Source organism: Saccopteryx leptura, chromosome 6, assembly GCF_036850995.1.
Source record: "Saccopteryx leptura isolate mSacLep1 chromosome 6, mSacLep1_pri_phased_curated, whole genome shotgun sequence".
In the NCBI taxonomy this organism is placed as follows: Eukaryota; Metazoa; Chordata; class Mammalia; order Chiroptera; family Emballonuridae; genus Saccopteryx; species Saccopteryx leptura.
The window spans coordinates 125,255,514-125,274,204 of record NC_089508.1 but is presented as its reverse complement, the minus strand read 5'-3'; the positions used below and the strand labels follow the sequence as shown (position 1 = coordinate 125,274,204).

At 41.1% G+C, this 18,691-nt stretch overlaps 1 protein-coding gene and 1 pseudogene across 5 annotated transcripts in view; both read left to right on the top strand.

Annotated features, from left to right (window-relative positions):
* The window catches only part of MYO9A (myosin IXA), a 301,246-nt gene that overhangs the window by 250,868 nt on the left and 31,687 nt on the right, over positions 1-18,691 (top strand). For all 5 annotated transcript variants that reach the window (XM_066388529.1, XM_066388530.1, XM_066388531.1 and 2 more), the window contains 5 exons: positions 1,214-1,437; positions 2,220-2,336; positions 3,101-3,289; positions 6,171-6,218; positions 17,843-17,954. In XM_066388529.1, coding sequence (XP_066244626.1) covers positions 1,214-1,437; positions 2,220-2,336; positions 3,101-3,289; positions 6,171-6,218; positions 17,843-17,954 — 690 coding nt within the window. The remainder of the gene's footprint in view (positions 1-1,213; positions 1,438-2,219; positions 2,337-3,100; positions 3,290-6,170; positions 6,219-17,842; positions 17,955-18,691) is intronic.
* Positions 3,822-5,588, top strand: LOC136375965 (coiled-coil domain-containing protein 28A pseudogene; annotated as a pseudogene).

Genomic DNA, 18,691 nt, shown 5'->3' with positions numbered 1-18,691 from the left:
CGGGATCCACCCAGCACGCCCACCAGGGGGCAATGCTCTGCCCATCTGGGGCATTGCTCTGTTGCAACCAGGGCCATTCTAGCACCTGAGGCAGAGGCCATGGAGCCATCCTTAGCACCTGGGCCAACTTTGCTCCACTAGAGCCTTGGCTGCGGGAGGGGAAGAGAGAGACAGAAAGGAAGGAGAGGGAAGGGGTGGAGAAGCAGATGGGCGCCTCTCCTGTGTGCCCTGGCCAAGAATTGAACCCCGGACTCCTGCACGCCAGGCCGACGCTCTACCACTGAGCCAACCGGCCTGGGCCTAGGCTACATTTTTTTTTCGGTATCAGAATTAGCCTTTCAATGGGATGAGGATATACCACTGGGGAGAGGGTAAGGTGGATACATGTCTGACTAACAAACAGATATGTGAAGTGAGAAGGGTCCGGTAGTCTCATAAAGCCCCGGTTAGATCTTTAGCAAATCCAGTGTGGTTCTAGATAGTAATGGACTACGTGGAATCTAAATCCTCTGGTATAGGCAATTGTAGAGAAAATTTGTTGTGCTTTCTAATATTGTAGTCAAAGCCAATTCATTCTAAGAATTCTGTGGGAAATTCAGACAATTATTTGGGACATGTATAAGAAAATCCTAAGTACAAAAGAGACGAAAGCAGAAGTGAGCCAGCTGTTTACCTGGTTCCATAAACAGGTTGCCAAGCTAAGTCCAGATATTATTACTGAAGCATTCATGGCTTTAGCCCCTAGAAAGGAAATAATAGTAATTACCAAACTTCACTGACTTGTTTGACTTTCATATAGCTGGATGTTCTTTCAAATAGGTAGAATAAGACTGTGAGTGGGTTAACAGTCAACATTTGACATGCTAGTGTGATTTTATACTCTTCTTACTCTTTGGTACTTTGGTCTCGGGATCGGGCTTCAGTTCTACAAGACACCTCCATCCAGATTTTCTGGGTCAGACCTTAGGAAGATATGATAGCATTTTCCATTGAAAAGTAGTAATTCTTAAATACATTTTCAGTACAATGTGTGATCTGAATTTTCTGTTTAACTGCCTGGGCCTCAAGCATTAATTTTACTTTTATTTTCAGAAATTTATATGTATTTCTTACAGTGATTTACTAAAGAAACTTAAACTTAAAAAAAAGGATGTGGAGATTTTATTTTTTACTAAATTTCTTTTCTTTTTGGCTATTCTATCTTGAATTATAGAATTAGCTCAGTGTCACCCAACACCTCCTTTGAGCCCAGAATTGCCTGGTAGTTGCCAGAAGGAGTTCAAAGAGAACAAAGAGCCCTCTCCGAAGTCAAAGCGCAAGCAAAGTGTGAAGATCAGCAGTGTGGCTTTGGAATCTGTGCACTGGCAAAATGACTCTGTGCAGATCATAGCAAGTGCCAGTGATTTAAAAAGCATGGATGAATTTCTTCTGAAAAAGGTACACTTTGAATACTGAGTTAGGTAGCTGAGCAGCTTTGACTATGGAATACTTGTGTATGTTGGGGTATGGCCCCTAGAGATCAAGGTGACATAGGCTTCATTAAGGTAGATGGTCTGTTCTTTGCCATGAAGGTGCATATAATATAATATGCATTAGTCAGTCTGGGCAAACAGAATTTGGGTTTTAGGCTTTACTCTTTTTTTTTTTTTTTTCTGAGACAGAGAGAGGGGTAGATAGGGACAGACAGGAACGGAGAGAGATGAGAAGCATCAATCATCACTTTTTCGTTGTGACACCTTAGTTCATTGATTGCTTTCTCATATATGCCTCGACCATGGGGCTACAGCAGACTGAGTAACCCCTTGCTCGAGCCAGCGACCTTGGGTCCAAGCTGGTGAGCTTTTTGTTCAAACCAGATAAGCCTGTGCTCAAACTGGCGACCTCCGGGTCTCGAACCTGAGTGTTCCGCATCCCAGTCCGACACTCTATCCACTGCGCCACCGCCTGGTCAGGCTAGGCTTTACTCTTGACTTCATTTTTACTATAACTGCCATGTTATATATTCCTTCTGTGAAGGTGAGGTTGTCATTGTACACTTGGAGTTGTCTTTCTGGTAGAACTATAAAATCATAAGTATTGGAAAGGACATTTAGAAATCATCTAGTAGTAATAAATAAAACACTTTTTTTGAAAATGACTTGCACTTTCAGGGCAACAATAGGTGTTCACTTCTTTTCAATTACTTGATTTTGTACAAAAACTCTCTCTATGGTCCCCAGATGAATGACCTGGAAAATGAAGACAGCAAGAAAGACACATTGGTGGATGTTGTATTTAAAAAAGCCCTGAAAGAATTCCGGCAGAACATCTTTAGCTTTTATTCATCTGCATTGGCGGTGAGTTGGGCAATGTTAGTATATATCTTGTAGTTCAACACATGAAAAATTTGTCAGTACTGCAGAAGGTAATACAGAGGCTGTTCAGCTAGAGACTTCTTTAGTGTCTTGTTTTTCTTTTAGGTATGGGTAGAGAGAAGCATACTAACTGACCTCAGATTAATAGCTTCCTTGAGTAGTTTTCTTTTTCCCCCTTCTGGGTATATTTCCATCTTCTTAAGATACTGAATTTGGATATTCTGGGTAGGTTTCTGTTTAACCCAGTGGCTCTCTAATATTTTGACTTCTCTATATCCTGTAGATCTAGCTCCTAATTCTTACAATGTCTGGAGTTATTATACTGTTTTTTTCCAGTGGAATTAGAAGAGTTTTGTTCACTGATTTCCACCTATCAGTTTAAATCACTTTCAGATTTACTTTATATTTTCATATGATATTGGTTGTGGTTTAGAAAATTTATTTTTGATGCTAAAATATATAATAAAGCCAGACTTATGGGAGAGATTCTCAGGACTTTTTCAAATTATTACATTGTTTAAACTGTTAGGTATTTTACTAAAATTTAGCAAATTTTACTCAGCAGGTATTGCACAGTAGAGTGGGAGTTTATATCTATGAATATCACATGAACACATGGTCATGCCTGTTAGAAAGTATGTCAGGTTCCTAATGTTTACTCTGAATACTACCCTGAAATTGAATGTCTTTTTTATTTAAAGAATTTCTTCATAAAACCTTACATTTCTTCTTTTATTGCTTATTAGATAGATGATGGGAAAAGCATACGATACAAAGACCTCTACGCACTCTTTGAGCAGATTCTGGAAAAGACCATGAGGCTTGAGCAGCGTGATTGGAGAGAGTCTCCAGTCAGAGTTTGGGTTAACACTTTTAAAGTGTTTCTTGATGAATATATGAATGAATTCAAGACTTTGGAATGCATACCCCCAAAGGTAAATAATGTATATTTTGATTTCTAAAATGATTAAATTATGAACTCTGCTTAAGAGTTTGTTTGGCACATCTGGTAAAACATTACAGTGAACAGGTCAACTTGGCATTACTTGAGGTTTAACAAACTCCATTCTGTCCTATAAGTTCATCAGACCATATTTTCTAAACCTTCTGCAATTAATACATTCTTCCCTGAGGTTGAATATAATGTTGTGCCCTCAAGGTTATACCCAGAGCTTTGATAACGGTCAGTACATGAATTCTCTTTTGTAAAACAGTAGTTGAAGATGTGGTTCTCTGTATCATTTAGTGACCTTTATGAGAAGACCTACAAATTTTATTTCTCCTTGAATTAGGTTTTAGGAAAATGTGTGTTTTTGTGGAAACCTATATAACAGTAATAATAACCTTTATTTATTGTCAGGATTTGGACTAGGATTTTGATATTTAATTCTTGCTTCAGATCTATTAAATAACTATTGTGAAATCCATATTACAGAAGAAATAGCAGGCTTTGACAAACTTATACCAATGTGTTTCCTTTCAGTACCCTACCTGAAATATCTAATGATTAGGTATTAGGAATAATATTAATTGTTTTTGTTGATTATGTTTCATTTCATTTTCAGTTTCTCTAGTTTATATGTGTTTAGATTTATGTAAGATGGTGTTTTAACCATCTTTTTTTTTTTTTTAATTTCTGAAGCTGGAAACGGGGAGAGACAGTCAGACAGACTCCCGCATGCGCCCGACCGGGATCCGCCCGACCGGGATCCACCCGGCACGCCCACCAGGGGCGACGCTCTGCCCACCAGGGGCGAGGCTCTGCCCCTCCGGGGTGTCGCTCTGCCATGACCAGAGCCACTGTAGCGCCTGGGGCAGAGGCCAAGGAGCCATCCCCAGCGCCCGGGCCATCTTTGCTCCAATGGAGCCTTGGCTGCGGGAGGGGAAGAGAGAGACAGAGAGGAAGGGGGGGGGGGGTGGAGAAGCAAATGGGCGCTTCTCCTATGTGCCCTGGCCGGGAATCGAACCCGGGTCCCCTGCACGCCAGGCTGATGCTCTACCGCTGAGCCAACCGGCCAGGGCCTGTTTTAACCATCTTAAATCGTTTTTGAAGTAGTCAGAGATAAATAAATCCTTAAATGTTCTTCTGTTCTAGATCTAGGTTAAGGTCTTATGCAGAAGATTCTTACTAGGCTTATACTGCCTTTGTTTATCATTTTAAAAGCTAGGCTTGGATTGTTATATACTAAGTTTATCAGGAAATGTCATGTAAAAGACTCTAGTTATATCCAAAATGATAGCTTTTTATATTTAGCTCTGGGATGGAGGGTTTTCTATAGCCAAAATGGGGAAAGTGCAGTCTTTAAAATTAGTAATCACTTAATTAATGAGCAAAATGAAATCATCATTTAAATTAATATGGTGTGGTTTCTGGGTACAACTGAGGTTTAAAACAGAATAATCTCTAAAGTATCTATTCATTCTGTTGCTTTTGTGAGCACTGGTTTATTACACTTCAGAGTTTCTTGCCGTAAACAAAAGTTGCTGGAGCGATGCGAGGTCTGGGATTTGACCCCCACTCAAGCTGTAGCAGTATTGTCAGCAGCTGCAGCTATGGCTGTGGCTTCATCTGCTTCAGGGTCTTTGCAGGTCGAAGGAAAGGACCTGATCCCCTCTTTCTTAGGTCATAAGAAGCTGGCTTTGGTATAGTAAGGCACTTAAAACAGTGGAGGAGCAGAAAGTGAAGAGGAGTCCTATGTCTTTTAGTGCCCACTCTACTCAGGTTGTTGAAGCCAAAAAATAATCCATTCCAAGGAGTAAAAGCACAGGGTTTTCAAATCCTGCATCATAGTCAACTTCACAGTGACCAAAGTTAAAAAGTGATGAAAGAAAAAAAAATCTCAGGGTGAGGAAGGAAAAGGTGCTCAGTCAGCCCTGGTTTTAGCCTTCCTTCTCACTGATGGATGTTTCAGACTGTCAGGAGATGAGACGGGGCTTCTCAGCCTTTTGAATGATTTCCACTCTGGAAAACTTCAAGCATTCAGAAATAAACATTCCATTGGACAGATGGAACATATTTGGGGAATGCTGGAGAAATTAGCTTGTTTGAATTTGGAGCTCTGTGGGGAGTTAGAGGAACTTCCTGAGGATAAAAGAAAAACAGCTAGTGACTCTAATATGGATAGGCTTCTGTCTGACTTAGAAGAGTTGAATTCTTCCATTTGGCAGATGCACAAAGTGTTCAAAATATTTCTACCGGCTAAGATGAAATGCAGTTGCTTTCTTGTGGTTTGAAGAAAAGCAGCATTCTTTACTTTTCTAGCTGAATCCAGGAGCAGAATCATCTTCCACAATAAGGAATTAATAATTCACGTGCAAGTGCAGTGGTTGTTTTCATGTACTACTTTTAGTAAGGTTGCTGTAATTCACCATAACTTGAGGCCTGGGCCTTGTCAAGGCTTAATCAGGAAATGTCATGCAGAGGTTGTGTTGCTTATATGGTTGCCTTATGGGGTTTTACTCGACATGCATTGTACTCAGTGTTGTTGGTAGGGCAGAAGGAGTGACCTCCCTGAGCCCACCAGACTCACCGCACTGCTGCTCCTCTAGTGACGGTACACAGGCTTTCTCTGGCAGCCCAACTGGTTTATGTGGACAATCAGTACACATGCTAGTGTTTTCTAGTGGCCAGTGATAACAAAATGCTAAATGAGTATTTGTAAAATTTGCTATTTTTAATAAAGTGGTTGTTTTAAATTTGAAAAAAAATTTACATTTGCATATTAGATTTTGACCAACAATCTCAGCATTTGCAAAGAAGTAAGAGAGCATGTTGGTCTTTGTTATATCACAATTTTTGTATTTATTCCCTACCAGGTGCCAAAAACAGAAAGAAAGAAAAGAAGGAAAAAAGAAACTGATTTAGTAAGTCATAATCTTTTATGTTATAAAAAAGGATTTTAGACCAGCAGTCTGAAGTATGTCATTATAGTATTTATGTGGATGTATTTAAGAAATAAGTTTTTCTGCTACCTAGAGTGGAATCATTTTTAGCTTTAAAAAATTTGGAATGGCAAATGTGGCTTTGTCTGTTGTAATTTGACTTGTCAGTGGTTGCTTTCTAAAATGGCTGACTTCTCACCTACAAAACTGTGATAAGCTGGTAATGTGTTACAGTGTATAGAAATCTGTTTTACAGCTGTCTGATATTCCTGGCTGGGCCACTGGGTTGTTTCTAGTCTTCTGCTGTTAGAAGTAGTCGATAAAAAAAAAAAAAAAAAAAAAAAAAGAAGTGGTCGATAGCGCTGTGTGTGTGTGTGTGTGTGTGTGTGTGTGTGTGTGGAGGGGGATGCCGGTGGCTGAGACCAGGTAGGTTCACATTGGATTTGGGCAGTTGGTAGAGAAACTGGCCTGAAAGCATTGGGCCATTCACATTTAATAGTCTCACAATGGAGGATGAGCAATCGGGTAGGGGAAAATTTCTCAGGCAAACAAATAGCAAAACAGCCCCTCACAGTGGTGGGCAGGCAGTCAGCAATCCACCTTCCGCCCTGAGGGCTGGCACCCATAGCTTTACATGGACTATACACATGTGGCGCTGCCACGTGCTCATGCACTGATCAGAGTACAAGAGAGCAAGCCTTACAGCTGTTTGCCCAACAGTATCTCCCTGTAGTTTTAATTTGCTTTTCTCTTATTATCATTGAGTTGATCTCTCTCTCTCTCTTTTTTTTTTTTGTATTTTTCTGAAGCTGGAAACGGGGAGAGACAGTCAGACAGACTCCCACATGCGCCCGACCGGGATCCACCTGGCATGCCCACCAGGGGCGACACTCTGCCCACCAGGGAGCGATGCTCTGCCCCTCCGAGGAGTCGCTCTGCCGCGAGGAGAGTCACTCCAGCGCCTGGGGCAGAGGCCAAGGAGCCATCCCCAGCGCTCGGGCCATCTTTGCTCCAATGGAGCCTTGGCTGCGGGAGGGGAAGAGAGAGACAGAGAGGAAGGGGGGGGGTTGGAGAAGCAAATGGGCGCTTCTCCTATGTGCCCTGGCCGGGAATTGAACCCGGGTCCCCCGCACGCCAGGCCGACCGGCCAGAGCGAGTTGATCTCTTTTTATACCTACTATTTGCATTTTCCCCACAGCCTGCATGTTTCTGTTCATTGACCATTTTTCTATTGAGATTTTGGTCTTTCTCAATTTCTAGGAATTTCATATAAGGTAGATTACCTTTTGTCTGTGATGTAAATTACAAATAGGTTTTCCCATTTTGTCAGTTGTCTTTTGACCTTTCTTTAGCTGTTATTTGCTGTATGGAAAATTTTTATTTTTATGAAATTAAGACTTACCAATCTTTTCTTTCATCACCTCTGAATTTGGAGTCTCAGTTTAACTTTCTCCCAACTAAAGGTGTGGGAGACAGGCTGTAAGACAGTGGTTCTCAAACTTTTGAAGTTGGGGTGCATTTAAAATTCTACAAATAATTATAGGTGCACTAAATACAAATTTCTGAGAAATGTTATAATAATCAAGTCAAATATTAAAGAAAAAAGTCCAAGCGTGCTTTTATGGTAATTAAACGAAATAAATATGACACAAATTAAATTTATTCTGACATTAAAAAACATTTTTATGTTACATTTTTTGAGTTATGCTTTTTAGAATTCGTAAAAAAAGAGGGGTTAAAAAATAAAACGACAAAGAAGTTATCTTTTTATATATATATAGATACATTCTTAGTAAGATTTAGTAATATCGGCAGGTCCCGATGCAAATGTGTTAAGTTTTTTCGTTCTTGTGTTTATAAGAAACATGAGCCTGATGTGTCCTAGCTATTTCTTCAATGTTTGGGCATATATTTGAAAGGAAAACTCTCGTTTCCTCATCAATACATTGAAGAATTCCTCTCTTTTTACTCTTAATTGTGTTAAGTGCAGAAAATCCCCACCATACATATCATCTTAACTTTACAGCAAACAAAGGATAGAAGAAACTTGCCTCCAGTCTTTCTGGGGAACATGGGAGTTAGTGTAAACAATCTAGCACCACAGCTTAACAGCCTTTTGCAACCTAATCAGGCAATTGAGGTGGGGGGTTGGGCAGACTATCAGTTTACAGCCAATTCCCACACCTCTGTCCCCCCAAAATCTAAACTCCAAAATCCCTGTTGGTTTTTTGGTCCCCAGCAGGCACATATTTCTCTGGAATACCATAGGGCGTACCTGGAAATCTTCTAGGGCGCACCAGTGCACCCTGGCACACAATTTGAGAACCACTGCTGTAAACTGACAAGTCCTTATATAGCCTAGGCCCTAGGGCTTAGTTTGACTCAGCCCTTCCCCACACCCTTGACTATTGCTTAGTGGGAGGAGGTGCACTCTTATCAAGATTCTTGTTTATGCCTCAGATGTGTGACTTTATATCAGAGACTTCCTTATTTGCATATGGCTCTGCACTATATAATAAAGGGCTTTACTCTTGCAAGCTATGGGCTGTGCAGAGACCTTTCGATCCCATCATTTTCTCTTTGAGTCTATTTCTTCATTCTTTACCATTCTCACTCAGGACTTGGACAATTACTAGCTGCACTGGTCTGCGGCATAAAGGTTAAAAAGAATTTCTCAATTTAAGACTTTAATAGGCACATTTTTTTTTGTATTTTTTCTGAAGCTGGAAACGGGGAGGCAGTTAGACAGACTCCCGCATGCGCGCGACCGGGATCCACCAGGCACGCCCACCAGGGGGCAATGCTCTGCCCATCCTGGGCGTCACTCTGTTGCGACCAGAGCCACTCTAGCGCCTGGGGCAGAGGCCATGGAGCCATCCCCAGCGCCTGGGCCATCCTTTGCTCCAATGGAGCCTCAGCTGCGGGAGAGGAAGAGAGAGACAGAGAGGAAGGAGAGGGGGAGGGGTGGAGAAGCAGATGGGCGAATAGGCACATTTTTTTTTTTTTTACACTTAAATTCTGATCTTTATGGAGTTTGTCATAGCATATAGTATGAAATACCAATCTAATTTTACATCTTACCAAACTTAGCATCATTTATTTAAAAGCTCATTTTTACCCACCTATTTTGAGATGATGTCACCCTTTTTATATTCTAAATTTCCCTTTATGCTTGGATCTTTTTTATCCTGTTTCATTAATTGATCTGAATATTCATGAGTTAATTCCACACGACTTTAATTATTAAACTTCTGTTATGTGTAATAATTGCAGGGCCAGGTATTCCCTAATTACTTTTTTTTTAGCACTTTTTTGGCTATTTTTACTTATTTTTCCATATCAACTTTGAATTTACCTATCTAGTTTTATGAGGCAAAACTATTACTACTTTCCCTTAGCTTCTCTTAAAAGTTAATATAGAACTGACACTTTTATAATTTTGAATCTCTTCTTCTTTTCAAGTCTATTTTTGTGTCCTCTTGAAGGGTTTTAAAGTTTTTTATATATAGATTTTTGTTATTTCATGTTACATCTGTTTCTGGGCATTTTATCTCACCAGAGAGAATCACTATAGTTAATGTGTAAATCCTTCTATACTTTTTCTCTGCTTATATAAACTATTTAATCTGGTGGTTCTCAAAAGTGTGGTCTTCAGGGGTTTCTGGGACTCTTTCAGAAATTTGGAAGATCAAAACTATTTTCAAAATAATAATAGTAACATTTTTCTTCACTGAGTTGACACAAAAGCAATTATGGATAAAACAGCTGACAACTTAGCAGAGATCAAGTCAGTTACTCCAATTGGGGATGGAAAGTGTGCAATAGCTGCTAATGGTGGTTGTCTTAAAAGAAAAATCACTTGTAAATTGAATTGTAAACTGATCTAGCCTTTTAAAAAATTGTGGCAAGATCTATATAACAAAATTCACCATTTTAACCATTTAAATTAGTGTATAGTTTAATGTGGTTTAGTATATAAACAAGCACTGCATAAAGACATTTCATTCAGTTACGGACTGCATATATGATGGTGATCTCAAGATTATAATGGAGCTGAAAATTTTTGATTGCCTAGTGAGGTCAAAGAGCTTTTATAATGTCAGAGTACAACCCTTTCCTCCTATGTGTGGTGATGCTGGTGCAAACAACCCTACCACATTGCCAGTAATATATAAGTGCAGCACATACAGTTGTGTACAGTGTATACAATACTTGTTAATAAGCAACGATGTTACCGCACTGCCAGTCATATAAAAGTGCAGTTCATATAGTTGTGTACAGTGTATACAATACTTGATAGTAAGCGACTATGTTACTGATTTATTATTTACTATACTATGTTATTTATTGTTTTTAGAGTATACACTCTCTACTCATACAGAAAACTTTGCTGTGAAACAGTCTGCAGTGCCTCAGGCATCTCATGTTTACTATGTCTCTTTTGTGTGTGTGTGTGACAGAGAGAGATAGACAGAGATAGGGACAGACAGGAAGGAAGCGAAATGAGAAGCATCAGTTCTTCATTGTGGCACCTTAGTTGTTCATTGATTGCTTTCTCATATGTGCCTTGACTGGGGGACTACAGCAGAGCAAGTAACCCTTGCTCAAGTCAGGGACCTTTGGGCTCAAGCCAGCGACTATAGGGTCATATCTATGATCCCACACTCAAGTCAGCGTCCCCACGCTCAAGCTCAGGGGTCCCCAAACTTTTGACACAGGGGGCCAGTTCACTATCCCTCAGACCGTTGGAGGGCCGGACTATAAAAAAAACTATGAACAAATCCCTATGCACACTGCACATATCTTATTTTAAAGTAAAAAAAAACAAAACGGGAACAAATACAATATTTAAAATAAAGAACAAGTAAATTTAAATCAACAAACTGACCAGCATTTCAATGGGAGCTATGCTCCTCTCTCTGACCACCAATGAAAGAGGTTCCCCTTCCGGAAGTGCAGCAGGGGCCGGATAAATGGCCTCAGGGGGCCGCATGCGGCCCTCCGTAGTTTGGGGACCCCTGCTCAAGCTGGTAAGCTCGCGCTCAAGCCAGATGAGCCCGCGCTCAAGCTGGCAACCTCGGGGTTTCAAACCTGGGTCCTCTGCATCCCAGTCCGACACTCTATCCACTGTGGCACTGCCTGGTCAGGCTACTGTATCTCTTGATTGTACCATTTTCTCTTGTGCTTGATTTAATTTGAGGTTATTCTGTAAATCTGATGTAGCTTAAGTGTATGGTGTATACCAAGTCTACAATATTGTACAGTAGTGTTGTAGGCCATCACATTCACTCAGCGCTCTCTCACTGACTCACCCAGAGCCACTTCCAGTCCTGCAGGCTCCACTCATCATATGTGCCCTATAGGGGTGTACAATTTTTTTTACCTCTTATATTACTATATCTTTTCTGGGTTTACATACATATATAAATATTTAACGTTGTGTTAATAATTGCCTACAGTATTCAACATAGTATCATGCTGTGTAAATTTGTATCCTATACCAGTGGTTTTCAATTTATACTTGGGGACCAGTGAAAATAGGAGAATTATTTTGGAGACCACTAAAGCAGAAATCACCCTGAGCTTAAGTGTATTTGACTAAGATCATTGGGTCTGTAATCTTCATACAACATCAAGGAGGTTAACTATTTCACATACTGACACAAAATTTCTGGTGGACCAGTCGTTGAAAACCACTGTAAATAGGCTATTCCATTTAGGTTTGCATAAATGTATTTTATGATGTTTGCACAACAACAAAATCACCTGACGACGCATTTCTCAGAACGATATCCCTGTTGTGAGCAGCACATGACTGTATTTACTACATTGGTCACTCCCTGTTCTATCTTCACGCACCCCTGACAACCAGTAATCTACTTTCTTTCTCTGTGGATTTGCCTATTATGGACATTTCATATTGATTAAAAACGAAACAAAACATACTTTTGGCCTTCTGTATCCATCTTTTTTCACTTAGCATAATGTTTTCAAGATTCATGCATGTTGGAGCCTGACCTGTGGTGGCGCAGTAGATAAAGCATCGACCTGGAAATGCTGAGGTCGCTGGTTCGAAACCCTGGGCTTGCCTGGTCAAGGCACATATGGGAGTTGATGCTTCCAGCTCCTCCCCCCCATCTCTCCTCTCTCTCTCTCTCTCTCTCTCTCTCTTTCTCTCTCTCTCTCTTTCTCTCTCCCCCTCTCCTCTCTAAAAATGAATAAATAAAAAAAAAAGTAAAAAAAAAAGATTCATGCATGTTGTAGCATGTGTGGTGCTTTATTCCTTTTTATAGCCATGTTATAGTCCATTGTATAGATTATACTACATTTTATTTATCTATTCATCTAGTTTATGGACTTCTGTGTTTTCCCACTTTTTTTTTTGAGAGAGAGAGACAGCAATATTGAGCTGCTCCTGTATGTGCCCTGACTGGGGAATTGAACTGGCATCCTCTGCACTCTGGAATAATCCTCCAACCAACCGAGCTATCTGGCCAGGACTTACTTTTTTTTTTTTTGTATTTTTCTGAAGCTGGAAACGGGGAGAGACAGTCAGACTCCCACATGCGCCCGACCGGGATCCACCCGGCACGCCCACCAGGGGGCGACGCTCTGCCCCTCCGGGGCGTCGCTCTGTTGCGACCAGAGCCACTCTAGCGCCTGGGGCAGAGGCCAAGGAGCCATCCCCAGCGCCCGGGCCATCTTTGCTCCAATGGAGCCTCAGCTGCTGGAGGGGAAGAAGAGACAGAGAGGAAGGAGAGGGGGAGGGGTGGAGAAGCAGATGGGCGCTTCTCCTGTGTGCCCTGGCCGGAAATCGAACCTGGGACTTCTGCACGCCAGGCCGACGCTCTACCACTGAGCCAAACGGCCAGGGCCAGGACTTACTTTTTTTGTTGATTTTCAGAGAGACAGAGAGAGGAAGGCAGAGAGAGGGGTGGGGGAAGGGAAGCATTTGTTGTTCCACTTAGTCGTGCATTTTTTGATTACTTCCCATGTGTGCCCTGACCAGGGATCAAACCCCCAACCTTGTTGTTTTGGGATGACGCTCTTAACTGACTAAGCTAACCAGTCTGGGCCGTGTTTTTCTACTTTTTAGCTAGTATGAGTAATACTACTAGGAACATTTGAGTACAACTTTATTTTTTAGCAAGAGAGAGAGAGAGGCAAAGACAGACAGGAAGAGAGAGAGATGAGAAGCATCAGTTTCTAGTTGCAGCACTTTAGTTGTTCACCGATTGCTTTCTCATATGTGCCTTGACCTGGAGACTCTAGCTGAGCCACTGACCCCTGGCTCAAGCCAGCGATCTTTGGGCTCAAGCTAGTGACCTTGGAATCGTAGTGATTATCCCAAGTTCAAACCTATGACCCCACACTCAAGCCAGATGAGCCCATGCTTAAGCTGGCGACCTTGGGGTTTCAAACATGGGACCTCAACATCCCAGGTTGATGCTCTCTCCACTGCACGACCACCAGTCAGGCTTGAGTACAACTTTTGTGTCTCTAGCCACTTTTTTTTTAATAGTGTAAAACCAGTGGCCATGGCCACTATCACAGCCACCTGGCCCATGCAGGTTCACATTGGATTCAGACAGTCGGTAAAGAAACAATGGAGCCAAAAACTGATGAGCCATTATCTTTAATCCTAGCTTGCACCCGGCGGGCAAGTAAAAACACACACTGGGCTCCAAAACCCACTCACATTCAGTGCTCACAAAGCTACTGACTTATCCGAGTTTCCTAGAATCAAAGGTTTCTAGCTCACCAGATTTAGTCACCTCTGTTCCCCATCTCCTTCCTTCTCCCTGCACAAACTCTGCACTAACTGGCTTCTCACTCAACACTCCGCCATCTTGGCTGCCTCTCCTGGCCTCCTCTACGTGGCCTTTCTCTGCTCTCCTCTCTGCTCTCTCCTCTAATGATAATCTCAGGAACCAAGAGAGCAAGATCCCGTTCTGCCCCCATTTTATAGTGTAGAAATCCAGACCTTTAATCCAATATACAAAATAGGGAAGTCTCTAATACAAAGTCACTTTCTGAGGCATGATAGGATTGTACCACCCCACATTAAAAAGGGTGGGAAAGGCTTAATCCCAAAACCAAGCCCCAGGCTACAAGGATTCTGCCTGCCCACAGCCCACAGAGACACACATTAATATCACCTGGGCAACGGCCTCCACGTGGGCAGCGCCATCTTTAACAAAGTGAGCATAATGTATTTTATCTGCCCAACAAATAGCAATCACTTTTACTTTATTAACAAGCAGTACTTATTTAGACTTTGGTAATTGGCAGACATTTTTTCTGAAAATGTACAGTGACTCTGTCACTTCAAAGAAAACTTCTGACAGTATTATCAGTAAAGTTTGAGATCTCAAGCAAAAAATAGGATTGTGGAAATATTTGCTGCTATGAGTATGAGAACTTTCCATTAAAGATGAGATTTCTGATGAGATTGTTAATGATATAAAGGAACATGACTTTTTAATGGTGTATAATGTGTCTATGTGGAAGGGCTGCACAGTGTATACTCTCTGAACTAGTATTCTCCAAATTACCAATGCAAAATACTATAAAATCATGTATAAGTAAAATATCCATTTAAAGTGCAAGATAGACTAAACAGTTTTTAAAAAGAGAATTATTGAGGTAAATTTAATTAAGTGTAATTTATCCCTTTTAAGTGCACAGTTTAGTGATTCTTTCTTCTTCTTTTTTTTTCTGAAGTTGGAAACGGGGAAGCAGTCAGACAGACTCCCGCATGCGCCCGACCGGGATCCACCCGGCACGCCCACCAGGTGGTGATGCTCTGCCCACCTGGGGCGTCGCTCTGTTGCAACCAGAGCCATTCTAGTGCCTGAGGCAGAGGCCACAGAGCCATCCTTCGCGCTTGGGCCAACGTTGCTCCAGTGGAGCCTTGGCTGCGGGAGGGGAAGAGAAAGACAGAGAGGAAGGAGAGGGGGAGGGGTTGAGAAGCAGATGAGCGCCTCTCCTGTGTGCCCTGGCTGGGAATCAAACCCGGGACTCCTGCACACCAGGCCGACGCTCTACCACTGAGCCAACTGGCCAGGGCCCAGTTTAGTGATTCTATCTAATTTTAGAACATTTACATTACCCCAAGAGGATTTTTTATGCCAGTTTGTAGACCTTGCTCTTTACCATTCCCAGTTTCAGGTAATTGCTAATTTACTTTTTTTTTTATATTAGCATATTCTGAATATTTCATATAAATGCAGTCATACAGTGTGTGGTCTTTTTTGCATTTGGCTTTTTAACATAATGTTTCTGAGATTCATTCAGTAGTTAGGTGTTTTTAGTGCTATTCCATTGTAGGGATATATATCTTATCTTTTTATCATTTGATGGGTATTTGGGTTGTTTCCACCTTTGAGATGTTATGAGTAATGTTGTTGTGGATATTCATGTACAGATGTGAACATGTTTTCAGTTTTCTTGGGTATAAACTACCTAAGAGTAGGATTTCTGGGTCATATGGTAACTCTGATGTAGATTTTCAAAAATTTCCAAACTGTTTTCCAAGTGACAGTGTCATTTTACAGTCCCAACTGCAGTTTCTGGGGGTCTTTCCACATCCTCACCAGCAGTCATGCTGTCTTTTTTACTTAGAGCCATTCTGGTGGGTGTGAAGCAGTACCTCCTCGTGGTTTTAATTTGCATTTCCCTGATGACTGATGATTTCAAGCATCTTTTCGTGTGCCTATTGGCCATTTGTACTTCTTTAATGAACTGTCTGTTCAGTATTTTGCTTGTTTTTAAATTGAGTTATCTTTTTATTATTGAGTTGTAACAGTTCTTCATATATTCTAGATAGAAGTCCTTAATCAAATACATGATTTTCAAATATTTTCTCCAAGTCTGTGACTTATCTTTTTATTTTCTTAATGATACCTTGAAATAAAAGTTGTAAATTTTAATGAAGCCCAGAAAAATTGATTTTAATATCACAGAGCATGAAGAATTCTTTGATGTCGTTTTAGATTTCATATTTCAATTAACCTTCAAGTTATTTGTAGAGTTTTGATGTAGCATCATCTGAAAAGATAATTAAATTATCCTTTTTTTTTTCCAATTTCAAATCTGTATCAACTTGGATTTTCTTCATATCTTTCAAACTAAACCGCACCTGCCAACAGGTTGAATGAAAAAGTAGATATGGGCCTGACCTGTGGTGGCGCAGGGGATAAAGCGTCGACCTGGAACACTGAGGCTCCCGGTTCGAAACCCTGGGCTTGCCTGGTCAGGGCACATGTGGGAGTCGATGCTTCCTGCTTCCCCCTTCTCTCTCTCTCTCTCTCTCCATCTCTCTCTTCTCTAAAATGAATAAATAAAAAAATTAAAAAAAAGTGGATATGGGAATCCAGGTGTCTTTTATTAAGCCAGACATTAAAGAGGTCTACAAAAAGTTAAAACAATACTCCTCTTTTTTTTTTTTTTAATTTTTTTATTTATTCATTTTAGAGAGGAGAGGGAGAGACAGAGAGAGAGAGAGGAGAGACAGAGAGAGATGAGGGGAGGAGCGGGAAGCATCAACTCCCATATGTGCCTTGACCAGGCAAGCCCAGGGTTTCGAACCGGCAACCTCAGCATTTCCAAGTGGATGCTTTATCCACTGCGCCACCACAGGTCAGGCCAAAACAATACTCCTCTTAACGTTGCTGTGTTTGTTTGTTTGTTTGTTGTAAAGGCACAGTTTTCCCTGGCCGGTTGGCTCAGTGGTAGAGCGTCAGCCTGGCGTGCAGAAGTCCCGGGTTCGATTCCCGGCCAGGGCACACAGGAGAGGTGCCTATCTGCTTCTCCACCCCTCCCCCTCTCCTTCCTCTCTGTCTCTCTCTTCCCCTCCCGCAGCGAGGCTCCATTGGAGCAAGGATGGCCCGGGCGCTGGGGATGGCTCCTTGGCTTCTGCCCCAGGCGCTAGAGTGGCTCTGGTCGCGACAGAGCGACGCCCTGGAGGGGCAGAGCATCGCCCCCTGGTGGGCAGAGCGTCACCCCCTGGTGGGCGTGCCGGGTGGATCCCGGTCGGGCGCATGCGGGAGTCTGTCTGACTGTCTCTCCCCGTTTCCAGCTTCAGAAAAATACACACACACACAAAAAATCGGGTGAATAAAGGCACAGTTTTTCATAAAAATGTTATTTATGTTAACACGTAATTTTAAATGAATTGGATAGTACAATTTTTTTCAGTTTCAATTTCTAATATAGTAAATATAGCAGATATAGCTCATAAACAGAAGTTCTTTGTGGTCATCAATAATTTTCAAAGTGTAAAGGTTTTTGAGGTTAAAAATACAAATTTGAGAACTGCCTAACATGCTGATTGAACTCACATAAGATAGCTCATATGTGTTTTATGCATTGCTTTCTAATTTTCATATAAGTTGGCCTTGTTTCTCCACAAAATTGTTAGTTTTTGAAAGCAGTGAACACATATTTTAATTTAACTTTATTTTTTAGAAGATCTTTCTTTTTTTCCTGCAATAAGTGCTGAAAAGATTTACTCCACTCCACTCCACTGGGTTTCTCATTGGCTGACAATGTTAGGGTGACATGTGCTGTTGGCTATAACATAGATAGCCATGTTTTTCTTTCAGATGGAAGAGCACAATGGCCACATCTTTAAGGCCACTCAGTATAGCATTCCTACGTACTGCGAGTACTGTTCTTCTCTGATATGGATAATGGACCGAGCCTCTGTTTGCAAATGTAAGTGTAAGAGATCTTTGAGGATTTTTAAAACTACTTGATGCTTCTATTTCCCTAAGTTTTCTTATGTCTTCTTTAACATAAAATAAAAAGTCATACTTCCTAATTTTTTAACCTCGTCTCTCACTACTGTCTTTCACCTACTCTCAGTAGCCAAACCAAATATTTTTATATTCTTTGGTCACTGTACTTGGAGCTCACTCTATCTGAAATGCTCTTCTTCCAGATGTTAGTAGGACATATTGTTTCAGTTAATTCATGTCTGTACTCAAATGTTACATCATAGAGAGTTCTTTCCTTACTTTCCTACCTAAAATGCCACCCGGTTCCCTGGTACTCTCGGTTCCCTTACTCAGCTTTGAAAGTCTTTATAGCATTTGTCACCACTCAAGATTATATTAAGTATTCATTTGTTTTCTTGTTTTGTTAGTTTGTCCCACTAGAATGTATACTCTGTAAGGTTGGGAAACTTACCTATCTCTTCTGTATCACCAGTGCCTAGAACAGTTCTGGCACATGGTAAGTTTCAATAACTACTTGTTGAGTAGATGGATAGATTAACTAATGAATTCTTAGATTATAACCCAAAAGGTACTTTTTTTCTTTACTGTAACCCTTTCATCAGAATATATAAATACTAGAGTGTGAATAGAGACTTCTTGTAGGTCAACTTGGTTCTGGCTTACAGAAGACCTTTTTCTATTTCTGTCATTTCATGATAGACTCGAGTGCTGTCA